This window comes from Parasteatoda tepidariorum, chromosome 7 (assembly GCF_043381705.1).
Source record: "Parasteatoda tepidariorum isolate YZ-2023 chromosome 7, CAS_Ptep_4.0, whole genome shotgun sequence".
Taxonomy (NCBI): Eukaryota; Metazoa; Arthropoda; class Arachnida; order Araneae; family Theridiidae; genus Parasteatoda; species Parasteatoda tepidariorum.
Window position 1 is genome coordinate 54,046,970 of NC_092210.1, and position 20,995 is coordinate 54,067,964.

The 20,995-nt window shown below is 29.5% G+C and overlaps 1 protein-coding gene across 3 annotated transcripts in view; it reads left to right on the forward strand.

Moving 5' to 3' along the window:
- Positions 1–20,995, forward strand: part of LOC107451635 (uncharacterized) — a 30,724-nt gene that overhangs the window by 1,281 nt on the left and 8,448 nt on the right. For all 3 annotated transcript variants that reach the window (XM_016067792.3, XM_071183448.1, XM_016067793.4), the window contains exons 2-6: positions 2,526–2,607; positions 9,076–15,586; positions 16,388–16,585; positions 18,335–18,552; positions 20,539–20,617. In XM_016067792.3, coding sequence (XP_015923278.2) covers positions 9,077–15,586; positions 16,388–16,585; positions 18,335–18,552; positions 20,539–20,617 — 7,005 coding nt within the window. In that variant the 5' untranslated portion in view covers positions 2,526–2,607; position 9,076. The remainder of the gene's footprint in view (positions 1–2,525; positions 2,608–9,075; positions 15,587–16,387; positions 16,586–18,334; positions 18,553–20,538; positions 20,618–20,995) is intronic.

Sequence of the window (20,995 nt, forward strand, 5' to 3'; positions counted from 1 at the left end):
CTTTTAAATAAAAGTATTAGTAAAATAAAAATCATTATTTCTTGCTTTTTCTCTGATAACTGATAATTTATTCTGCCTCTTTAACTACAGTAAAAGAGTTGAAAAAACAGGAGTAGTTAGAAATGAGAGAAAATTAAAATTAGGGGAGAATAATCTATGAATATTAATGAAACTGAATTTTAATAGTATTTGAAGGAAACATTTGTGGACAGACTTTACCTTTACAATTATAGATGTTTTAGTTAAAAATATCTACTGTTTCTTATTTTCAATTATTATTTAATTTTTTTAATGAATTGACATTAATTACTTTTGGAATTTGATTTTGTTATTTTTATCTTTGTTAGTTAGTTTTTGTTGGTTATTTTTTTCTGATTATCTGTGCTTCTAATTCCATATCACGAGAAAAAAAAGAAAAATATATCTTTATTCAAGACAGAGAAAGTTCAATTTATCATCTCCTCACTTTTACTTGAATATTTATTTTATGTTTCTAGATTTTATTATGTTAAACATTCTTTAGTTTTTCAAATGTCATTCCACCGTATAAAGAAAATATTGTTGAATAAATTTGATGTTGATTTTTCTTTAATTTCTTATTTATTTATTGAACAATGATTTGACATTTGTTTACCTAAAAAACCTATTGGGTTTGGCCGAAGTCCTGATTATTCCAATCTGGGACTTTATAATGTTTTTTAAAATTTATTCTGTTAAGCCGTTTAGTTTTTTAAAATGAATAGCCAAAATTCAAGCTATTATTTTAAACATTATTCTATTTAATTTTCTTCTAATAGACCTTTATTTTTTATGAAACTTTTTTTTCTCTGAAGCTTTTGTGTGTGACCCAGTCGAAAATGTTCTCATAATGAAGATTACTTTTGATGCTAGTACTGTTAAATATATGTTTTTATTAAATTCAAGTTGAAATTTGACTATGGACATGATTTTTATGGATTTTTATATTTGGATACAATAATAAGCCCAAAATTTTCAATGCAAAATTGTTTTTGAACATATGGGACAATATATATAGAAATTTACCAGTCATAAATGATTTTTATTAGTAGAGATTATTTTTGGAAATATTTTCTTATTTTACCTTATTTTTGTGTTGATTTTTTAATTTAATTTTCACAAATTATGTCTAAATTTTCATAAAATTGGTACCTCTTAAAAAAAACCTAGACAGATCCCTGATTGCAATTCATATGTTCATAATGTTCCATTTTTTTGGGTGATTGAATTTATATCTCCCTTAAAAAATTTAAAAGTGAAATAAATTCAATACAAACTTTTTTGATCTGCTGGTTATTTATAATAGCTTATCTTAAGAAGTAATTTAGCATTTTTTTCCTTCCAAATTTTTAGTTTTCAGAGAGTTAAATAGAGGAGAAAGGAACACAAAATGAACATGACTTACTAAGACAGTTTGAATTTATAAATTCTCAATAATTGTGGTCTATTAAAACTCTCAGAGTGCAATAAGCTACATGGAAAAATTTAATTTAATCCCAAAACCTAGAATCGTCGTAGCTGCTCAAAATAGTGTTAAAAAGTAATAAATTATCACTTTAAGACACTCTTGGTCGGATTCATGTATACCGCACTTGTTAATTCAAGGCATTTGCTATATGTGTTTGATTTTAGATTAATTTTTTAAAAAGAGGAGAAAAAAATATTTTATACATTACAATTTCATAAGTAGAAATGTGTTAAACAAATATTTTTTAAGACAAAACATTAAATAGAAGGATTTTGTTGTTTTATTTATCACATTTCTGTATGTAATTTTTGAAGCTTGTAAGTATGCTTGTGCAGTGTACTTCAGGTAGGCGTGTGCAAATGTAACTGAAATGAGCACAATTAATCTTAAAAAAGTAATAAAATGGTGAAGGACACGTAGCGTTGAATGGTGAAGGTGCGTAGCGTTTGTAAAAAGTACTTAAAGGTGCTTTTTGGGAGATTTCGTTTTTAAAAGCTTTTAAAGGTGCTTTTTTCAGCTGGCGTTTTTAAAAAGTGCTTTTTTTCACAGTTTTTTTTGCCTTCAGTGATATCTGGCGGATCCCCTGCATTTCACGAAAAATGGGGTGTTTGCTACGTAATCATTCACACGGACTTCATTTCGTAACCACGTTATGACTTGCGCATGCGCGCACACTCGAAACTGAAACCCGAGTGCTCCAATTCGGATAGAGTCAGATCCTTATTAAATGTTTTTCTTTTTAATTTATAATTTTATTCTTGNCCTTTCCAAGAAAACAAATATTATTATCATTTCAAAAAAAGACTTTCTGATATTTTTCACTAGAGTTACATTATTTTTAATTTAACTTTTGTAACTTAGTGATAATAGTGCTTGAAAAGTTTTTAAAAAGTGCTTATTTTTGATTCAAAGATTTGGCTACGCACCCTGAAGGAGCATACAGGATAATACGCAATCATGCAGGATGCTTAAACATAGGAATTTCTCTAATAATGATGTTTTTTTGTTTTTATTTACTTAAAATTATTTTATATTTCAGCTCTTCCTTTTATTGAATGACTATCTTGTGAATTGTGTTGGCTATTATTATAAATTTCTTTGCAATCCAGGTGGAAAAATAAGTGAGTTATTTTTACATATGATAAATATATCAATATTTGTATTTTATTATTTTGACAAATTATGTATCAATATTAACTTAATAATTATCTCTTATAAATGTAGACATTTTCCTGTAATTAAAATGAAGTAGTGTTGAATTTGTTTTCATTGGATATGTACTTTACTAATAACATGTTTTTTTTGCTTCATTACATTGAAATTTTTCTCATACATGTTAATTTTTCCCAATTTTCTTGATTTTTTGTGGTATATCCTAACCTTCTGAAAATTTTCATTTGTCATAACTTTTTACCTGTGAGAAAATTTTCTTTTTTCTAATTTCATTGAATTTTTACTTTTAAACTTCTTGTTATATTGTTTTAAAAAGCTGCAATCAAGGCTTGAAGAAAATGTTTTACTTCCTTAAAGCTTCAATTAATTTTTTAACAATATTTATATTTACTACTTGGTGCCATTGAATAAAGCAGTTTTTAAAATACAGGACAGCTATATTATCCGGAAATCAGAAAACTGGAAAACCAAAAAACCGGAACGAAATTCGATACATTTTCCTGCCATTTAAAGAAAAAAAAAAAATTTTTTTTTCCTCATAAGATTTTAGGATTTTTTTTTCTTTTTTGAAAGATGTTTACCTTACCATCATTTTGGAAATAATCATTAGTGTATTACTTCGTTTTAAGATTATTTCCAAATTTGTTTTTTTTTTTAGTTCGGTTTAACAATAAAAAAACAGTTTTTTTGTAGCAATTCAGGAAACCGGAAAAATCATTTATCCGGATTAGCGATGATCCCGATCGTTCCGGATAATCGCTTCCCTACTGTATTTGTTTTTATGAAGAATGCACTACTTTAATTCAGATTAGGTATCCCCACCCCTGCTATTAATGTTTATTTTGAGATAAAATATGCCTAAGTTTGAGTGAGTCAAGTTTATTTTAGAATGAATCAAATGAGTAAATGTTGGAACCAACTTTGCAGTCTTAACTGACCAGATTGCAGTCTTAATAGACACTTTGAAACAGACTGTATAGTTAGATGCCATTAATATATGTGTAATATTTTTAATAATTTCTCTTCCATGAATTAGATTAATAACACATTATTTTGAAAGCTATAATAAACTAAGCATTTACACAACCTTTTTTATGAATTCACATAATTTTCTTTTAGAATACCAACTATTTATTTATTTTCATCCTAGAGATGTTAAATTTCGATAATTATCTTTTGGAAAGTATTTTTGGGAACATTCTTATCAAGGAGAGTATTCATAATTAATAGTATTTTAAATGTGAATTAGTATCTTTAAAATTAAAAAAATATATTAATAACAAGTGTAGTTAAATGTGATTAACTACCCTTATTTAACTACTTAACTATATTAAGTTGTTAAATAAGTGTAGTTAATATAAATGAACTATATTAAGAAGAATAGTTATAAACAAAATTTTTTTGTTCTCATTATTTAAAAATTGTTAATATATTTTATTTAAGATTTTTTTCAGATAAAATAGTTTTAATAAATGAGATACATTTTTCGAAAATTGTTCTCAAAACTTTCTCATAGTTATTAGATATGCAAAAATATATCGGAAAGAACCATAACCAATTTTTGCCATATATCAATAAAAGACATTGTTTTCAATTTAAAATTCTAAAATAGAAAGTTATGGTAAAGAAAAACTGACAAAATCCATTATTCAGGGCTGATTGTATTCCGAGGGTATCCCAGAATTCCATGTTTTTTTTATCATTCTGGGTCTAAAAATTAGGAGCAGTATATATGATTTTTCTAGGAATATCGCGGAATTCCATGTTTCTCAGGTATCTAATCAAAACTTATAACCTCAACGATATTTTCATGTAATTCCTCAATCTAAGATTCAAATTTCAAAAGATTCTCTAATTCCTGCTAACGAGATGCTTGCGTGCATGTAATTCTTCTGCCAATCAGCAGAAATCCGCCGATTAATTCGTATGGTTTGGCAGATTTCCGCCATTTTGAATGTTTGAAACTGCCCTGAAATCCACTATTTTCCTAATTTAAGTTACATGTTGCAATTTGTATTCACATGGTTTAAAAATAGTTAATCTTGATTCGTTTTCACGCTATTTTAAAAATCCAACATCGCGATTCTTGTAATAACGAAGATTTTTCCAAAACTAGTTACTATAAAGGTGTGATATTTTCATCGTCAGTAGTTAATATTACTATAAATCTTATTAAAAAAATCATGTTACACGCAACAACAAATACGCAACAAGTATGCAAATAGATATCTTGATATCGATTTTTTCACATAAAATTTTCAGGGTTTTTCACTTTGTATCACAATCACCCCTGATCATTATGATAAAAAGAAATGGCGGATGACCCCTCTCAGTTACATCTACATGCTTTTTCTGCTTCTCATTCTTGTGAGTGAAAACAAAGACAGGGTTGATTGTATTCTAGGTGTACCCCGTAACTCCGGGTTTTTTGTATCATCTGTCTGGGACCAGGGCATGAGATTTTTTACGGAATTCCGCTTATCTCAAGACTTGATTCGCGAACTTTCGCAAATCAGAACTTATAATCCAACAAAATTTTCACCGCAATCTAAAATTTAAGGTAAGAATTAAGTTCTACAATCTAAATTTTGAAACCTTCGCTGAATTGCGTTAACAAAGAAAGTGAGTCTTCCGCAATTTCTTTTTTTGTTTTGTTTTTGTTTCTCAGATTTTTATTGTTTTAAATCTTTGAAACTACATCGAAATCTCCTAATATTGCAATTTTAATATTGAACATCGATTTTCATATTTACCTGATTTAAATCATTCACTGTGAGTCATATTCAGGCGATTTAAAAATCCAACATCGCAATTTGTATTTACAAGTTTTTGAAATCAATATCGCGATTCTTATTCATTCGAAATTTAAAATCTAATGTCGATAGCCGACGTGGCCGTATTCGTATTTACGCTTTTCAAAAATCTGATGTTGCGATTTGTATTATTGCTTTCCTAAATCCAATATCACAATTCATCTGCACAATTTAAAAACCCTATATCGTGATTTTTGATTCCCTGTTCTTGAAATCCGATATCATGATTCTTGTAAGAACTAAATTGTTTCTTAAATTTGTTACTATAAAAGTGTGTTTTATGGAAAGGTAATTTAATTATAAATCTTAGCGCTAAAATTATATTAAATATGAATAGTATTTAAATTGATATCCTGTTATCGAGTATTTGGTCATAAAATTTTCAGGGTTTTCTATTTCCTGCCACAATCACCCCTGCAAAGAAGAGGTAACTCCAAAACATGCATTTTGAATGCATCAACCGCTTCTTCGGGGGTCGAAAATCGTTGTTCGCGTAATTTATTTTTGATGTGTGGGAATAAGAAGAAGTCATTGGGTGCCAAATCAGGGCTGTACGGTGGATGACCCATCAGTTCGATCTTTCGCTCCGTCAGTAATGCCTTTGTTTGAGTCGATGTGTGAGATCTCGCATTGTCATGATGACGAATGATTCGCCTGTTCTGCTTTTTTCGAATTCCTCCGATGACTTCTGGCAAACAAATGGTCGTGTACCATTCAGAATTGACCGTCCTGCGTTGCTCTAACGCCACTATTGCCACATGACTGTTAATGCCGAAGAAACTGGCAATCATTTGTTTCGATGTGCTTCTTCCTCGAACAACTTTTGTTGGTTTTGCCTCGTATTGGGAGACCCATGCAGTTAATTGCTGTTTTGTTTCCGGCTCATATGCATAGATCCATGATTCGTCACCTGTGTAGATGTTATACACAGCTTTTGATGTACCTTGAACGTATTTTTCCAGCATTTCCTTGCACCAATCAACACGAGCCTTTTTTTGAGCGTTTGTCGGATTATGCGGGATCCAACGCGAACAATTTTTCTTTTACGCTCAAATGTTCATGCAATATTTTATTGATGCTAGTCATACTAATGTCCAAAGACGCCTCTATCTCACGGTATGTCACATGACGATCTTGCTTTATAAGTTCACGCACAGCATCGATCTTTTCTGGCACAACAACGTATTTTGGACGACCTGCACGGGATTCGTCCTGGATCGAACATCGACCACGATTAAATTCGTTATACCAATTTTTTGCAGTGCTGTAGGATGGCGCTTTATCGCTGAATAAAGAATGAAGTTCATCGAAGCACTCTTGTCTTGACAATCCACGTCGAAAGTTATGAAAAATAATGGCACGAAAATGTTCACGGTTCATTCCATTTTTTGAAAGAGAAGAACTTTTCAATTTACTGTCAACAACACTAATGAAGCTATAATGGTAAATCGTCGGATGAATTTATGTTTAAAAATATCAAACTTTCGATTAAAATTGTCTGCGGTCGCCTAGCAACACTTACTGTTGCGAAGGCCAGAAATATAAATAGCAACCCTCGTACTAAAGAAAATTTCATTGTCAGAACATGAAGATATTTTTATTTAATTTTCAACCATTTAAAATTTTGTTTGAAAATTAAAAAGAAATAAGAAAAGTTTTATCATCTTTTTATTAACAACGTTTTTTTTCAAATATAAAGATTATCTTTTAAACTTTTGAAATTTCAAAAGTTTTTGTTTTAGGAAAAAAAAAATTGCAAAAAAATCAAAATCTTCTGTACAGCTTGTTAAAATCACAGTTGAAAGAAATTTCTTGAAATAAAAAACATCAATAATGGGCAGTGGATAGATGGATGAATGGAAATCTCAGTAATCACTTTTCCATGTGCTCGATATCATCTTAAATCTATGTTAAAAAAAATTCTTTTGCTGTTGATCTATTTTTCCCCATGGTTTTTAAAGTTCCAGTGTTATTACGACGACACATGCATTAAATTTGAATCACGCCTTTGAGTAATCACATTTTGATGTGCTCGACTTGCATGGATAACATCGTAAATTTATCCTATGTTTCTAAAAAACCCGCCTGTCACACATCCTAATTCATTCTAGCAGCAGTTCAATGTAAATGTTTCTTCAGAGATCTTTTATGACCATTTGAGTGGCTCATTCCTCTTTTTTCTTTCCTCTGACCACATTATGCATTAAAAGTACCGTAATAATAGTTTTGCCTTTTAAATTGTTATAAAAAAATTTATTTTTGTTATAATTTTTTATTATTATTATAGATATCTAATGCCATATTGTATAATATAACCATAAAACATATATGAGCACATGATATCAATTCATTTTTAAGAAGAATATTTTTGTTTTGACAGTTAAAATTGTTATACTCATTGTTATATCTCTAATGCACTACACTAAAAATAATAATGAAATTCCATACAAATTATTCAACAAATACTACCATACATAATATCAATGCATATTCATTACAAATTAAGAAATTTTTTGTTTTGTTTCAAGGACATGATGCACCAATGAATTCTTTTACACAGCAGAAATATTCCTTTAAGCAAAAACTCACACTCAACAAGGCTTCAAGGGACGTCACTCAACCTCTTTTTAGCTATCCTAGCAGCATATATAAGCAGCTACACCATGGCAAAATACTCCTAAGAGAAAGAAAAAAAAATACTTGCCTAAACAACATATTAGGCTCTGAAATTTTGCTTCACTGTAATTAATTTTTATGTTCCCACAGATGTGAAACAATTAATCAAAAGCTTACATTATTTTTAAATAGAATACGAGGAACAAAACACGAAATATTTATAGTGAAACATTGATAATTCAAAGTATTCGCGGAAGCCGAAACTACCTCAAGTTATTAAAAATTGGCCTTATAGAAAATTTAAAAAATATATATTTCCTTTAAGTATTTCATAACACCTTGATCTATTGGCTCAAGGTGTTATGAAATACCTAAAGAAAACATAATTTTTTTGCTGAATGTCATGATGGGTAGAAATATGAACTTTTTTCATGTTGAAATTTCTAATCAAGTTTTGATAGCCATTCTTCAAAAAATGAACTTCTCATCTGAGTAGTTAAGCTTTAGTGAAGTTTTAAATCAATGAGGATCAAAATTGTGATGGCATGCCTTCGGATCATCCTCAGGGATGTTTCCCAGACCGTCGCCAATAGCCCATTGTGCAGCTCTAGTGCGACGTAAATGAACAACAGCAACAACAATTAAAATGGCTAGTATAGTAAGTAGTTTATAAAGGATTAATTTGTGATGATAGGGTAAATGTATTTATACTTTATTAAAATGTATTATAATTCATAGCCATATTTCAATTTCATAGCCATTGTTCAATGAAAATTAGATTTTCATTATTTATCCTAGAAATGTCATGATCCTAAATCATCCCTGGTGATCTTATATTTCAAAGCTTGAGAAAATTTTAATTAATCAATATTCATCATCACATTTGAAGTTAATTAGTTTAAGTCTATTTTAGCTTTATATCTATTTTTTGAGAAAAGTTTTTGATTTACTATAGATGCTTATTTAATCTTTGTTCTTTTAATTTAGAATGTCATCTAGAGAACAAAATAGAAAACCTCCTGGTCAAGGGAGAGGAAACCAAAACTTTAAACCATCTGGACGAAAAGATGATCAAAGTGGAAAGTCAAATAAAAATCCTAATCAAAGCAAAGATCAAAGTGGAAAGTCAAATAAAAATCCTAATCAAAGCAAAGCTAGTTCAGATTCTAAATCTTCTGGTCAGAATCGTGAACCACAGCGTGGAAATCCTAATAAAGGCCAGTCGAATAATCAAAATCCCAAAACATCAGGTAAAAAAGATGACTCTACTAAAGTTAAAGTATATAGGAATCCTGCACAACAAAACCAGCAGGCTAGAAATACTGTCTCAAAAGAAGAGCAACATCAATCCTTTTCTCAAAAGAAAACTTCTATAAAAATTGGTTTCAACAATCCTCAACATTTGGTAGATTCATCATGTAATATCCTTGCTAATAAATCTAGTGCCGCTTCAAGTATTTTCCAGTTGGCAGCAAATGCTCTTACTCATCTTTCTTTTGATTTAGAAACCACCACGATTCAAGGAAACAAATCTTTATCCTACCAATCTAATACAACACAACGGGGTAGACCTGGATATCAGAATAGAGGAAACAGAAGAGGTAGAGGTAGAGTGTCTATAAATACTAGCAATCCACCTCGAGCAAAGTCTAATGATTCTCCTGCTGAAATACGTGTTTTTTCTGGTCGTCAAGAACCAAATAGGGGGACTGCTAAAATTTTTAGAGGCAGTCGACCTAATTATATGCCACATCGCTTTAATAAACTTAGGCCTCATATGCCCCAGAATATACCTCCAGTTAATCCCACATTCAACTCACATGCTCGTTTCATGTCACCTAATCAGACTACTCCAAATAGGCCATTTCCTCCTACGTCTACTTTCATGTATCCTAATCAGACAACTCCAAATAGGCCATTTCCTCCAATGTCCACTTTCACGTCTCCAGGATACCAAGAGCAATTAGGATCTCTTAATACTGGTGTTCTAAACAGTAATTCACAAGTTAAAGCCCCAATCTTTAAAAAAAAGAAGAGCAAGTCTGCTGCTAAAATTTCAGATCAGACATCAAATACTACCTATTCTAACAATCAACCTAAACCTGTTAGTAGAGCAAGGAAAAGACAGCAAAGAAGACAAAATATGTGGAAAAAGAGTAAAACTCCAAATCCTAATCAGGCTGCACCACTGCTTTCATTTCAGCGTGTTTTGCCTTCTTCTGAAGGAAGAAAACATTCCATATCCTCTGAAGAAGATGATGCTACTACATTGTCAAGATGTTCTTCCGTTGAAAGCGTTTGGACAACAACTGTTTCTGACGATGCAGCAGAGGCTAGCTCTTCTGATGAAAGTGAGGTTACAAGTGAAATCTCTATGACTTCTAGTTATATAGACAGTGGAATCACTTCCTATGCATCTGATGTAAGCACATCTATTGCTTCTAACACATATAAAGTAATAGCATATTATTGGGATATAGAAAACTGTCCTGTTCCTCACAAAAAGTCCCCCACTGACTTTGTGAAACGTATCAGAGAAACTTTTAATGCTGGACGAACTGAATTTGAATTTTTTGCTGTGTGTGATGTCACAAGATTAAGTAATATTATTGCTGAGGAACTAGATCGAGCATCTGTTAATATGATGCATGTAAGCTTCACAAATAAGAATGCAGCAGATAATAAGATAAAGACATTACTTCAAGAATTTCCTGACAAATGTCGTACAACTAAAGATTCTGCAATTGTTTTGATATCGGGAGACTCAGATTTTGCTGATACTTTAAATAGTTTGAGATATAAGCACCACATTTATATTTATTTAATATGTAAAAAAGATGCCAAACATTCATTAATTGAGGCAGCTAATGAATATCAGTTTTATGATAATTTTGTGTGTGATTTGCCTACAAGAGATGTTGAAAAAAAGAAAAGTTATCTAATAACGTTGTACAACTTTCCTGATTCAATGAAAAGTAAACAAATAAAATCTTACGTTAATGGAAAAATTAAAAATTTGAATTGCAGGATTAGAACTATCAATGGGAACAAAGCAGAAATATCATTTCCTAATGAGGCCCTTCGTGAAAAAGCATTGGAAATGGTAAAAAATTTATTTAAGGATGGCAAGGAAATTCATTTTGATTGTTCTGAGACTGAAACTGGTTTAGAAAATTCTATTGATAAAAATAAAGCAACAATGCAGAAAAAACCTGAAAAGAAACCTGCTATTAAAAAGGAGACTGTCTTATCTAAGGAATCTGAGAGTAATACATCTATGTGTAGAGGAGCAACTTTATGCGTGTTTGTAAGCGTGGAACAAGGAAATATGCTTCATTGGAAAAATAAATTTAAAGACATTTTTGATACAACTGATTTTGAACTGAAGTGGGATGAATCAGGTTATGATGGATATTTCTTGATATTTTTTGAAAGTATCAGTAAAGCTCAAAAAGCTAAAAAACTACTTCAGAAAAACCAAGAAAAAGATGTTACTTCTCCTAAATTTTTAAAGTTGATAAAGGGGGATGATGTTTTAGGGAGTTTAAATTCTACTAATAAAATTCAAGAAATAAATAAACAGAAACTTGATGAGCAGATTCGATCCATTGAAAGTAAGAGAGAATCCTGTTTAAAAAAACACAAAGAAAAAATGTCGATTATGAAAGCAATGTCTGAATCTTCTGTACTTGAGGCAGCTGAAACAATTACTGAAAAATATAACGAACTTAATGAACAAAAAGTATGTTTTTTGAATTTTACTACAGTTATGGTGGACAATTTAAAAAAATTCGATGTGTCAAATGAAACTGTTGATAAAGATCTAGGTCTCCTTTTGAAGGATTATAACCGAGAATGCAATTCCTTCTTGTCATTTTTACCAATTTATGCAAAGAAAAATCTTATTTTGAAAAAGATAAGAAAGCACCAAGTGGTAATTATACGTGCTGAAACAGGCTCAGGAAAAAGCACCCAGTTGGCTCAATATTTATGGCGAGAACAAGCTTTCTGTAAAAATGGTTTAATCATCTGCACTCAGCCTCGTAAAATAGCTGCCATTGCATTAGCTAAGCATGTGAGTACCCAGATTGGTTGTTCTCTAGGTGATATTGTGGGCTATCAAGTTGGTTCTACTTCTAAAAAATCTCCTAACACTGGAATTCTTTTTGTTACTGATATTACTATGTTGAAAATGATGGTGAATGATGAATTAAAAAATGTATCCTGTATTATAGTTGATGAAGCACATGAAAGAACTGTGTATACTGATTTACTTCTGGGAATGATTAAGAGCTGTTTAGATTTTAGACCACAATTGAAACTTATAATTACATCAGCAACTATTGATACATCTATTTTTGTTGATTACTTTAAACTCCAAGAGGATAATGTTTTGAATGTCTCCGGTAGAACATTTCCTGTAGAAGATGTATGGTTAGACAAAGAAGTAGCTCTTGGCTGGGATTATTTTCCGAAAGCTATCAGCACAGTTTGTGACATTTTAGATAAAGAAAGTGAAGGAGATATTTTGGTTTTCTTAACCACTCCTTTTGAAACTGAGAAAGCTATGAATGCACTAGAAAAAAAGTTAACTGATAAAATGAAGCAGTTAATTCAAATATATCAATTACATGGTAGACTTGATGTTACTGAGCAGCAAAAGGTATTTGAACGACTCCCGAAAGAAAAAAGAAAAATAGTATTTGCTACTAATTGTGCAGAAACATCTATTACCATTCCTGGCATTAAATACGTTGTTGATTGTGGGTTTGTTAAAGAATCGCAGTACGATGCGATAAGGAATATGAATGTTATGGCGATTAATTTTGTTAGTCAAAGTTCTTCAGAACAACGAAGAGGTCGGGCAGGTAGAACTCAGGCTGGTAAATGTTATCATTTATACAGTAAATCCAATTTTGATAAAATGATCAAAAATAGTGCACCCGAAATTTTAAGATGTAACTTAGGTAACGCTATGTTAAAGCTGATGAAAATTGGTGTTAAAAACCCTACTCAATTTGATTATGTTCAGTCACCTCCAAGAGATGCATTAGAATTAGCAATGAAGCAACTTAAAAATTTAAAGGCAGTTACTGATGATTTTTCACTGACTCTGTTAGGGGAAAAAATATCTTGTTTGCCCCTTGAACCAAGATTGGGTCATTTAGTGTTTGATGGCATTGATAATGATATTGGATTTGAAGCAGTTGTTATGGCAGCTTTAGTTACAGTTTCAAGGAATATCTTTTTCAGAACATCAGAAAATAGGGAAGAAGCTGATCTGAAGAAGATGCAGTTTTGCCAAAGTGAAAGTGACTTTATAACATTTTTTGATATATATAAAGAATGGGCAGGTGTTCCTAAACAAGCAAAAAACAGATGGTGTGTTGTAAATTGCATTAATGCACGATCTATGCGAACTGCTCAAGATCTTGTAAATGAGATCATTCAAATTCTTCAGACAGAAGTACAGGTGAAAGTTCTAAGTAGGTTTAAGGAAGTATCAGTACATAATAGTCTTTTGAAAATTATCTTCCGCAGCTTTTACCAGAACTTGTGCATCTTTTCTGGGCATACTAAGTTTGGATATAAATCACTTGATATTCCAGATAACTTAATGATCCATCCTTCTTCATCTTTATTTACATTTGGTAATAAGTGGAGACCTCAGTATTTAGTCTATGATTCTGTTTTAAAAACAGATAAAACTTATCTGTTAAATGTGAGTCCTGCATCAGACGATTTATTAGTTGAGTTTCAATCTGTCGATTGTGTACAGCTACCTTTAGAAGAATTGGAATTATTAACTTTTCAAACATATAGTGTATACCCTGTTGGAAAAATAATTCTTTCACATGATGTTATTGGAAAGAAAGGCATTCTGAAAAGAAATTTAGAAGATACCTTGAAAAAATCTCTTGAAAGTGACTCAGTTGTTATTGATGTTGATTTTCCAAATGGAGAGATAAAAGTCTGTGCTCCTCAGTCCCAAGAAGATTGTATTCAATCTGTATTTTCACCTCTAATCAGTCGTGCACAAGAAAGATTATTTAATGAAGAAAAAGAAGTGTCTCTTCAGTCTAGTTTAAATGCCATCATATCAGCAGGAGCATTAATTAAATACATTATTTTCCCTGGGGAATTTAGAGAACTGAAAGTTTTTTTAAAAGACCTGACTGAAATGTCAGCTGCAGTTGAAAAATTGCAAACATGTGGAAAGATTGATTTAGTGCTTGAATCAAAAAATTACTTTAAAGTAACCTTCTCTAGTCCAGATGAGGCGAAAGCAGCTTTGGAGCATTTCAAAGATGACAATTCTTTTAGATTACAAAAAGTTGTTAGAGCAAACTCTTTTTATGAAAAAGCTAATCAGTATAAACTTCGTGTAACATTTCTGAGAAGAAAATGTACTGGTGTAGCTTTTGTTACTGTTGATACTCCTACATTTCTTCCTATTGTTTTAGACAATTTTAAATATAAATTGCCTCAATTCAAAAATTCACGTTTAAGCGTTTCTCAAAGTTCTAAGACTCAAGATATTAGAATTCAAGGACTACCTTATGATGCAGAACAATATGAGTTAAGAGCCTTTCTCAGTCCCCACATGCCTGAAGGATGCAAAATCAGTAAATGTATTGTTGCAAGAGAAAATCCTCATGAGAGTGTTGATTCAGAACTTATGTCTACCAAACAGAAGATTTTAAATTTATTTACTGAATTCACACCAAAGGAGAAAATAAGCATTGATCTGAAAAAGGCTTCTTCGAAGGACTCTTGGTGGCATGCATTTGTTTGCTTTGAAAATTGTCGTGAAGGTGAAGCTGCATACACAACACTGATGAATCGCAAGTACATTCCAGATATTGTGGGATTGAAAATGAAGCCTATGTTGCAATCGTTTTTGTATACTAAACTTGATGTATTTAATGCTGTGAAACCACAAATTGAAGAAGCCTTAGAATTTTTTAAAAATAACTCTGTTGTTGATAAAACCTTAGAAATAACTGTTGTTCCAAAAGGTGAGCACAATGTTCAGATACTTATTACAAGCAATAACATTTCTGATATTACAGATGCTAGAAAGGCTATTTTAAATTTCTTATTAGGCGATGCTATACACTGTGAAGGCAACGAAAATTTGGAGAAATTGTTTTCTAGAGAAGGTTTGGCATTCCTCAAACAAATTTCTAACAACAGAACTAACTTTTACGTTGAAATCAACATTCAGAAAAAGGTTGTGACTCTGTTTGGAAATGAATCCGTTTGTAGTGAGATTAAAATAGAAATTCAAAATTTTCTTGAAAAGCTGGAAGATGAAAATATTGCAGAGATAAGCTTGATGCCCGAAAGTTGCAAGCCAGGTGTTCTTCAACATTTGCTGAAGAATTATGGCCATAATTTGGATAATTTAAAAGAAATTTGTTGTTTAACATGTATTGAAATAGATATTCGTGGCCATGTTTTGCATGTCAGAGGAAGAAATACAGCTATATCAAAGGTATTAAATTTATGATTTTATATAATTTTAAATTAATGCCTTAATTAATTGCCTAACCTAACGGAATAAAAATCTTGATAAAAAAATTAACAGATATGTTGTAACTTTGCCCCATTATCTTGTTCAACATAACATTTACAAACAAGCCCCAAAGATGATTTATCTTCTTGAGATATAGTTCACAGGAATTCTTATAATGCTTAAAACATTCTCCATATTTAAAACTGTTTTTAGAGCACTAGAAATTTGCTTTTATTTTTAAACTCTAAATTTTTTCCTGCATACGTAAAGGTTCTGAAAATCTAACCACTATTTTAATTTTTCTCACAGCTTCTCAAATTCTTAAATATTTCTTATTTTTGGCATCCTGTAATTGAAAAATCCTGCAATAGAATACTAATTAGTTGTTTCATGTTTATCTTGTGTAATAAAATTGTAAGTTGTTTGGTAGATTTGTTACAGTATGCTGATAAACTCTACCTTCAATCTTGTATAAGAAATGGAATTATTGTATGTCCATACTAATGAAAAATAAAAGCATTTAATATGTTTATTGTTTTGGCATGTGACATTATTTTAATTGTGGAAGGATGATCATAATGTCTACTAGCATTGTATTGGGCAGAGTATTATGATGATTAATCAATTTAACATTGAAATTTGATTGCCCTCAATTTAAAAGCATTTTTATTTTTAAGTCTTAAACTTTATATTATGTTAGTTTGGAATTGTAATTTTAATAAATTTATCCTTTCCATTTTGTATTCTTATTTATTTATTTTTTTTAAAAATAATTTACAGTGTCAGGATATAGTAAATGGATTGTTGGAAAATTGTGAAGAAACCTTAGAAGAGAATGATGAAGAGGACTGTCCTGTATGCTTTATGGAAATTGATCGTGATCAGTGTCATAGATTAGAGTATTGTGGGCATGCTTATTGTAGTAACTGTCTTGTACATTTATTTCTTAACTCTGATGATTATCCACTTTGTTGCATTGTAAGTATGAAGAAGAGTTATTGCATTTTTAGAACTGAAATATCCCTTAATATTGTTAAAAGTTAATTTGAAAGTTTACAACCTAAAATTGTTTTTCATTAAACAAGTACTTTTTGTAAATTTTAACACTTTAAATGTAGTTTGTATTAGAAATGCAACAAACAATGATTTGGCCAGAAGCTGAATACATGAGCTATCACTCTGACTTACAAGTTTTTGACTTACAAGTCACTTTGACTTTGCTATTTAGTTTCCATATACTTCTGTAATTCCAAAATAAAAATGAGGTAAAGGTTGCTAAAAATGGGGATATGGTGCCTGTTGCGCATTAAAATTATGTTACTCTCGATAATATTTTCTTAAGCGTCTGATTTTATAAACCGGAATCTCTACGTTTGGGGAGAAAATGTTTCAAATTTAAACTTTCCAGACATACTAGAAGTTAAATTCATTACTTTATTTATATTTTACTTTTGCTGAATAATCTTTATTCTAAATCTAGCCATAATTTTTAATTTACAGAATGATTTTAAAATATTAGCGTATTTGTTTAATTAGCAAAATTTGTAGTTAAAGATTCAACATAGCTTAAAAATTCATGAAAGTTTTTGTAACTTTCAATATTTCTTTTTCTTTGCTATAAAGTTCATTTAAAAATATCAAATGCCTCTCAGGCATTTATTGAAGTTATATTTATCTTATTAAATAAATGATTGAGTGATGATCATTGACATTCAAATATGATAGGTCTTTCATAACTTTTCTCTATTTATTAATAGTTTTCATTTGGACTTTTTTTTACTGCCCCTCCATACTTTTTTTTAACTTCAATTTTCCTAGGAAGTGTGATCCACATTTATAACTTTGTTCTTTTTGTTCATAGAGGGCAGAATCAAATTCGTCATTTATATACTACACATCTTTCAAAACTTAAATACAAAATTCTAATTATTCTAATCAAACAAAAAAAAAACAGTTTTTAATTTTTTTTAATAGTGTGCTAAACAAAATTTTGATTTTACAAAATGACAATAATGGTTACATTTAAGGATAGTTTTATAATGTGTTGATATTATAATAATTCTGTTCCATTAGATTTGATTTTAAAAAGCAGCTGATTTGATCGGCGGTGGTCACTGTATCTCAAAAAATATATGTAAGATGAAATAAATAAAAATAATAAGGTTTTATGTTCTAAAAAACCTAGCTAATAACACCATTCCTTTACTGAAATTCCCTCATTAAAGGGGGTTTAGTTAGGTGTTTTAAAATATCAAACACCTATTTTATTTTTTAATTATTCTTGCTTCATTTTTATTTTGTGATTTCTGCACAATATATTAACTGAAGTGTAATAATCTGTAAGTTGAATTAGAGTGTATTTTTTTGGAAGAATCTTAAGTTTTTAGGAAAATTGTGAGTTCTCATTTAAGATTTTAAAGCTGCCTAATCCGCAAAAGACAAGTTTGTTATTATTGAATGCATTTGCAAACATGTATTTTTAGAGCTTTCATGTGATGCATGTTTCTTCCATTTCTATATTTTATGGTTCAGATGAGGATATATGGTTGTAAGTCAACTATTTATGATAATGTAAAGAAGAATATTTTTGAAATATATTGCAAGAAAGTTACACTTCTCTTGTTGCTTTTATTGTAAAACTATAAAATAGTTATCTATTTTTTAATAATATAAATAAAATATAAAATAATTTAGAAATCTTTTTTGATCGATGTTTTAATATTTCAGTCATGTGGAGCTTATATTGTATTGGCTGACTTAGATTGGGCCATCAAGGAAGTTAAAGTGTCTGAAGCAGATCTATTGAAAAAGTCTCTTCAAGCATTTATTCAAAGCAGAGAAGACATAGGTTATTGTCCAAGTCCAGATTGCCCTATGATTTATAGAGTTACTGAAGAAGGGACTATTTTTGAATGCCCTGCATGCAACAATGCTATCTGCACCACGTAATGAAGATTTTTTAATTTTGATTTCTTATTAAAATATCTTACACTAGTATTTTTTATTATTTGCTTATGAAATTTTACAACTTATTTTTATTGTCTGATTTGTCTTTAAATTTATAATGTATTCTGTATATTAAATGATTCTATATATAATGATTTCTATATTCAAAGCAATGTATAATCAGCAGCAGTATATGGAAATAGTGATTTTCAAGAAGGTAACCAGTTGGTCGTTGCAGGCGGCTAGTGTAAACATGTGTGATACAATGCAAAAATCTCTTCAATGTAAACGTTCCAAAATTTTTAATCTTTAAATAATATTTTTTTATTAAGTAAAAATTGATAAATTACGGCATTTTTGTAGTTGGCTAAGTTGATCTGAAGTATTATTCTTTATGATGTTTCAATTTTTTTTTATCTTAGCTGCATTTGTTTTAATTTTTATCAACATACTACAATCAACTTAATTTAACCACAAACTGTAATCCTAAAACAATAGAATGATAGATGATCACTAAAATTATTTAAGCAATTTTATTAGCTGAGGTAATTGAGTAAAATAAAAAATTTTTGTCATCAAAAAATTATAGTTCTAAAAGGGATGCCAGAAAAATTAAGCAAAATTCTTATTTACTTTAATTTTTTCAGTGATTTAACATATCATTCCATGATTAAAATGTATTTTAATTGTTAAAATTTTAATGTGGCTATATCTAGTTGTTAGGGAATATTATTTTTGCCATCAACATAATTCAGACAACGATTTTAAAATTTTTAATGCTTTACTCGTTGCTGCTCCTGTCAGCAATTGAAGTCTTAGTGAGATTTTTAATCTGATACCTTATAACAAAATAGATAATTCCCTCAAATATATTATTATATTCATTGACTGATTTGTAAAAGCAGTAATTAAAGATAAAATTGTTAATTTCTTGGCTAATATGCCGTTTTTACCATATTTTTTTTAATTTAATAATTTTGTGAATTTTTATTCTTGATATCTATGTTTTGAGTGCAAATACTTTTATCATTTTTATTTGGTAATATAGTCTGTAGAATAATTACACTCTAAGACAATTTTATTTTTTACTAAGTGAGTTGAAAAATATCAATCATTATAAACTATTATTTATGAAAACAGTGATATTGTGACAATGCCTTTCTCTTTTTTTTTATATCTTTTTATTTTCCACTTCAACAAAAGGAGAGTGAGTTTAGTTAATGAAATAAAAATTTCAAGACATAAATAAATTCTTATACTTCAACATGTTTCAAGAAAAATTTAAAAAAAAAAAAAAATGGAAGGACCCAAAAATAAATCAGCTTTCAAACAAATTAGAATTAGGAGAGAAAAAAACACCGAGTTTTAAGTTTAAAAATAAGAATAGTTCTATCAACAGATCAAATTTCAATATAGTAGCTTCATTTGTCTGAGCTTTTATGCCGCTTAGACGATATATCATTTTGTTGAAGTTCAACAAATTCATAATTCTCAAACTAAATTAATTAATTCTCATACGAATGAATTAATTATTCATATGAGTATTAATTAATTGTCATACGAATTCATAAATTAATTCTCAAACAAATTAATTTATTCCTTCCTACTACACTTATTCAAAACACTATCATGATTTTGGGTCGAAACACCATCATGATTCAAATTTTTAAGTCTCTGTGCTTACACACATAAAACAGTTTTAATAGAAACACACTTTTTTAATAGAGAGAGATAGTTGTTATCATTGTATTGACATTATAGTATTGGTTTCATTTGTGAATTTGTCATTATTATGTAACAAATAGTTGGAGTGTAATCACTTATACCATTTATAAAAATTAAAAATTTGGTGATTTTAACCAAACATGAGCAATACAACAGGATGCATTGTTTTATATTGATAACTGTAATATCTTTTCATGTTGTATGTGCTTGAATTTATAAAAATAATAATTGACAAATAAAAAATATTAATTTATTTTCAGTTGTGGAGTTATATACCATTATGGCATGAGTTGCAGCTTATATCAATGTAGCAAAGGAGATGTTGATTATCCATTAAAAGTAAGAAGTGTCATATTTTTTATTTATTGTTTATAATGTGGTTTATTATTTTTTTATTTAAATTTGATTCTAGCTTGCCACTAAACAAAATATTAATATCTAATAATTTGGGTAGTCAATTTTTTTTAGCCTATGTCAATCACACCCAGACATTCAAATGCATTTCGTGGAAGCATGTCATTTTATTGTTGTATGTCATTGTTGTATTTGTTTTGTCTTACGTTATTTTTTTCCAACTTTTGTTTTAAATTTCTATAAAGGTGGATAGAATATAATTAAATGAGCAAAAAAATATGTGTAGTTTGGGGAAGATAACATTAAAATTTTGCTTTTGCATTCAAATCACCTAAATTGACACTATAGGACTTTTTTTTTATA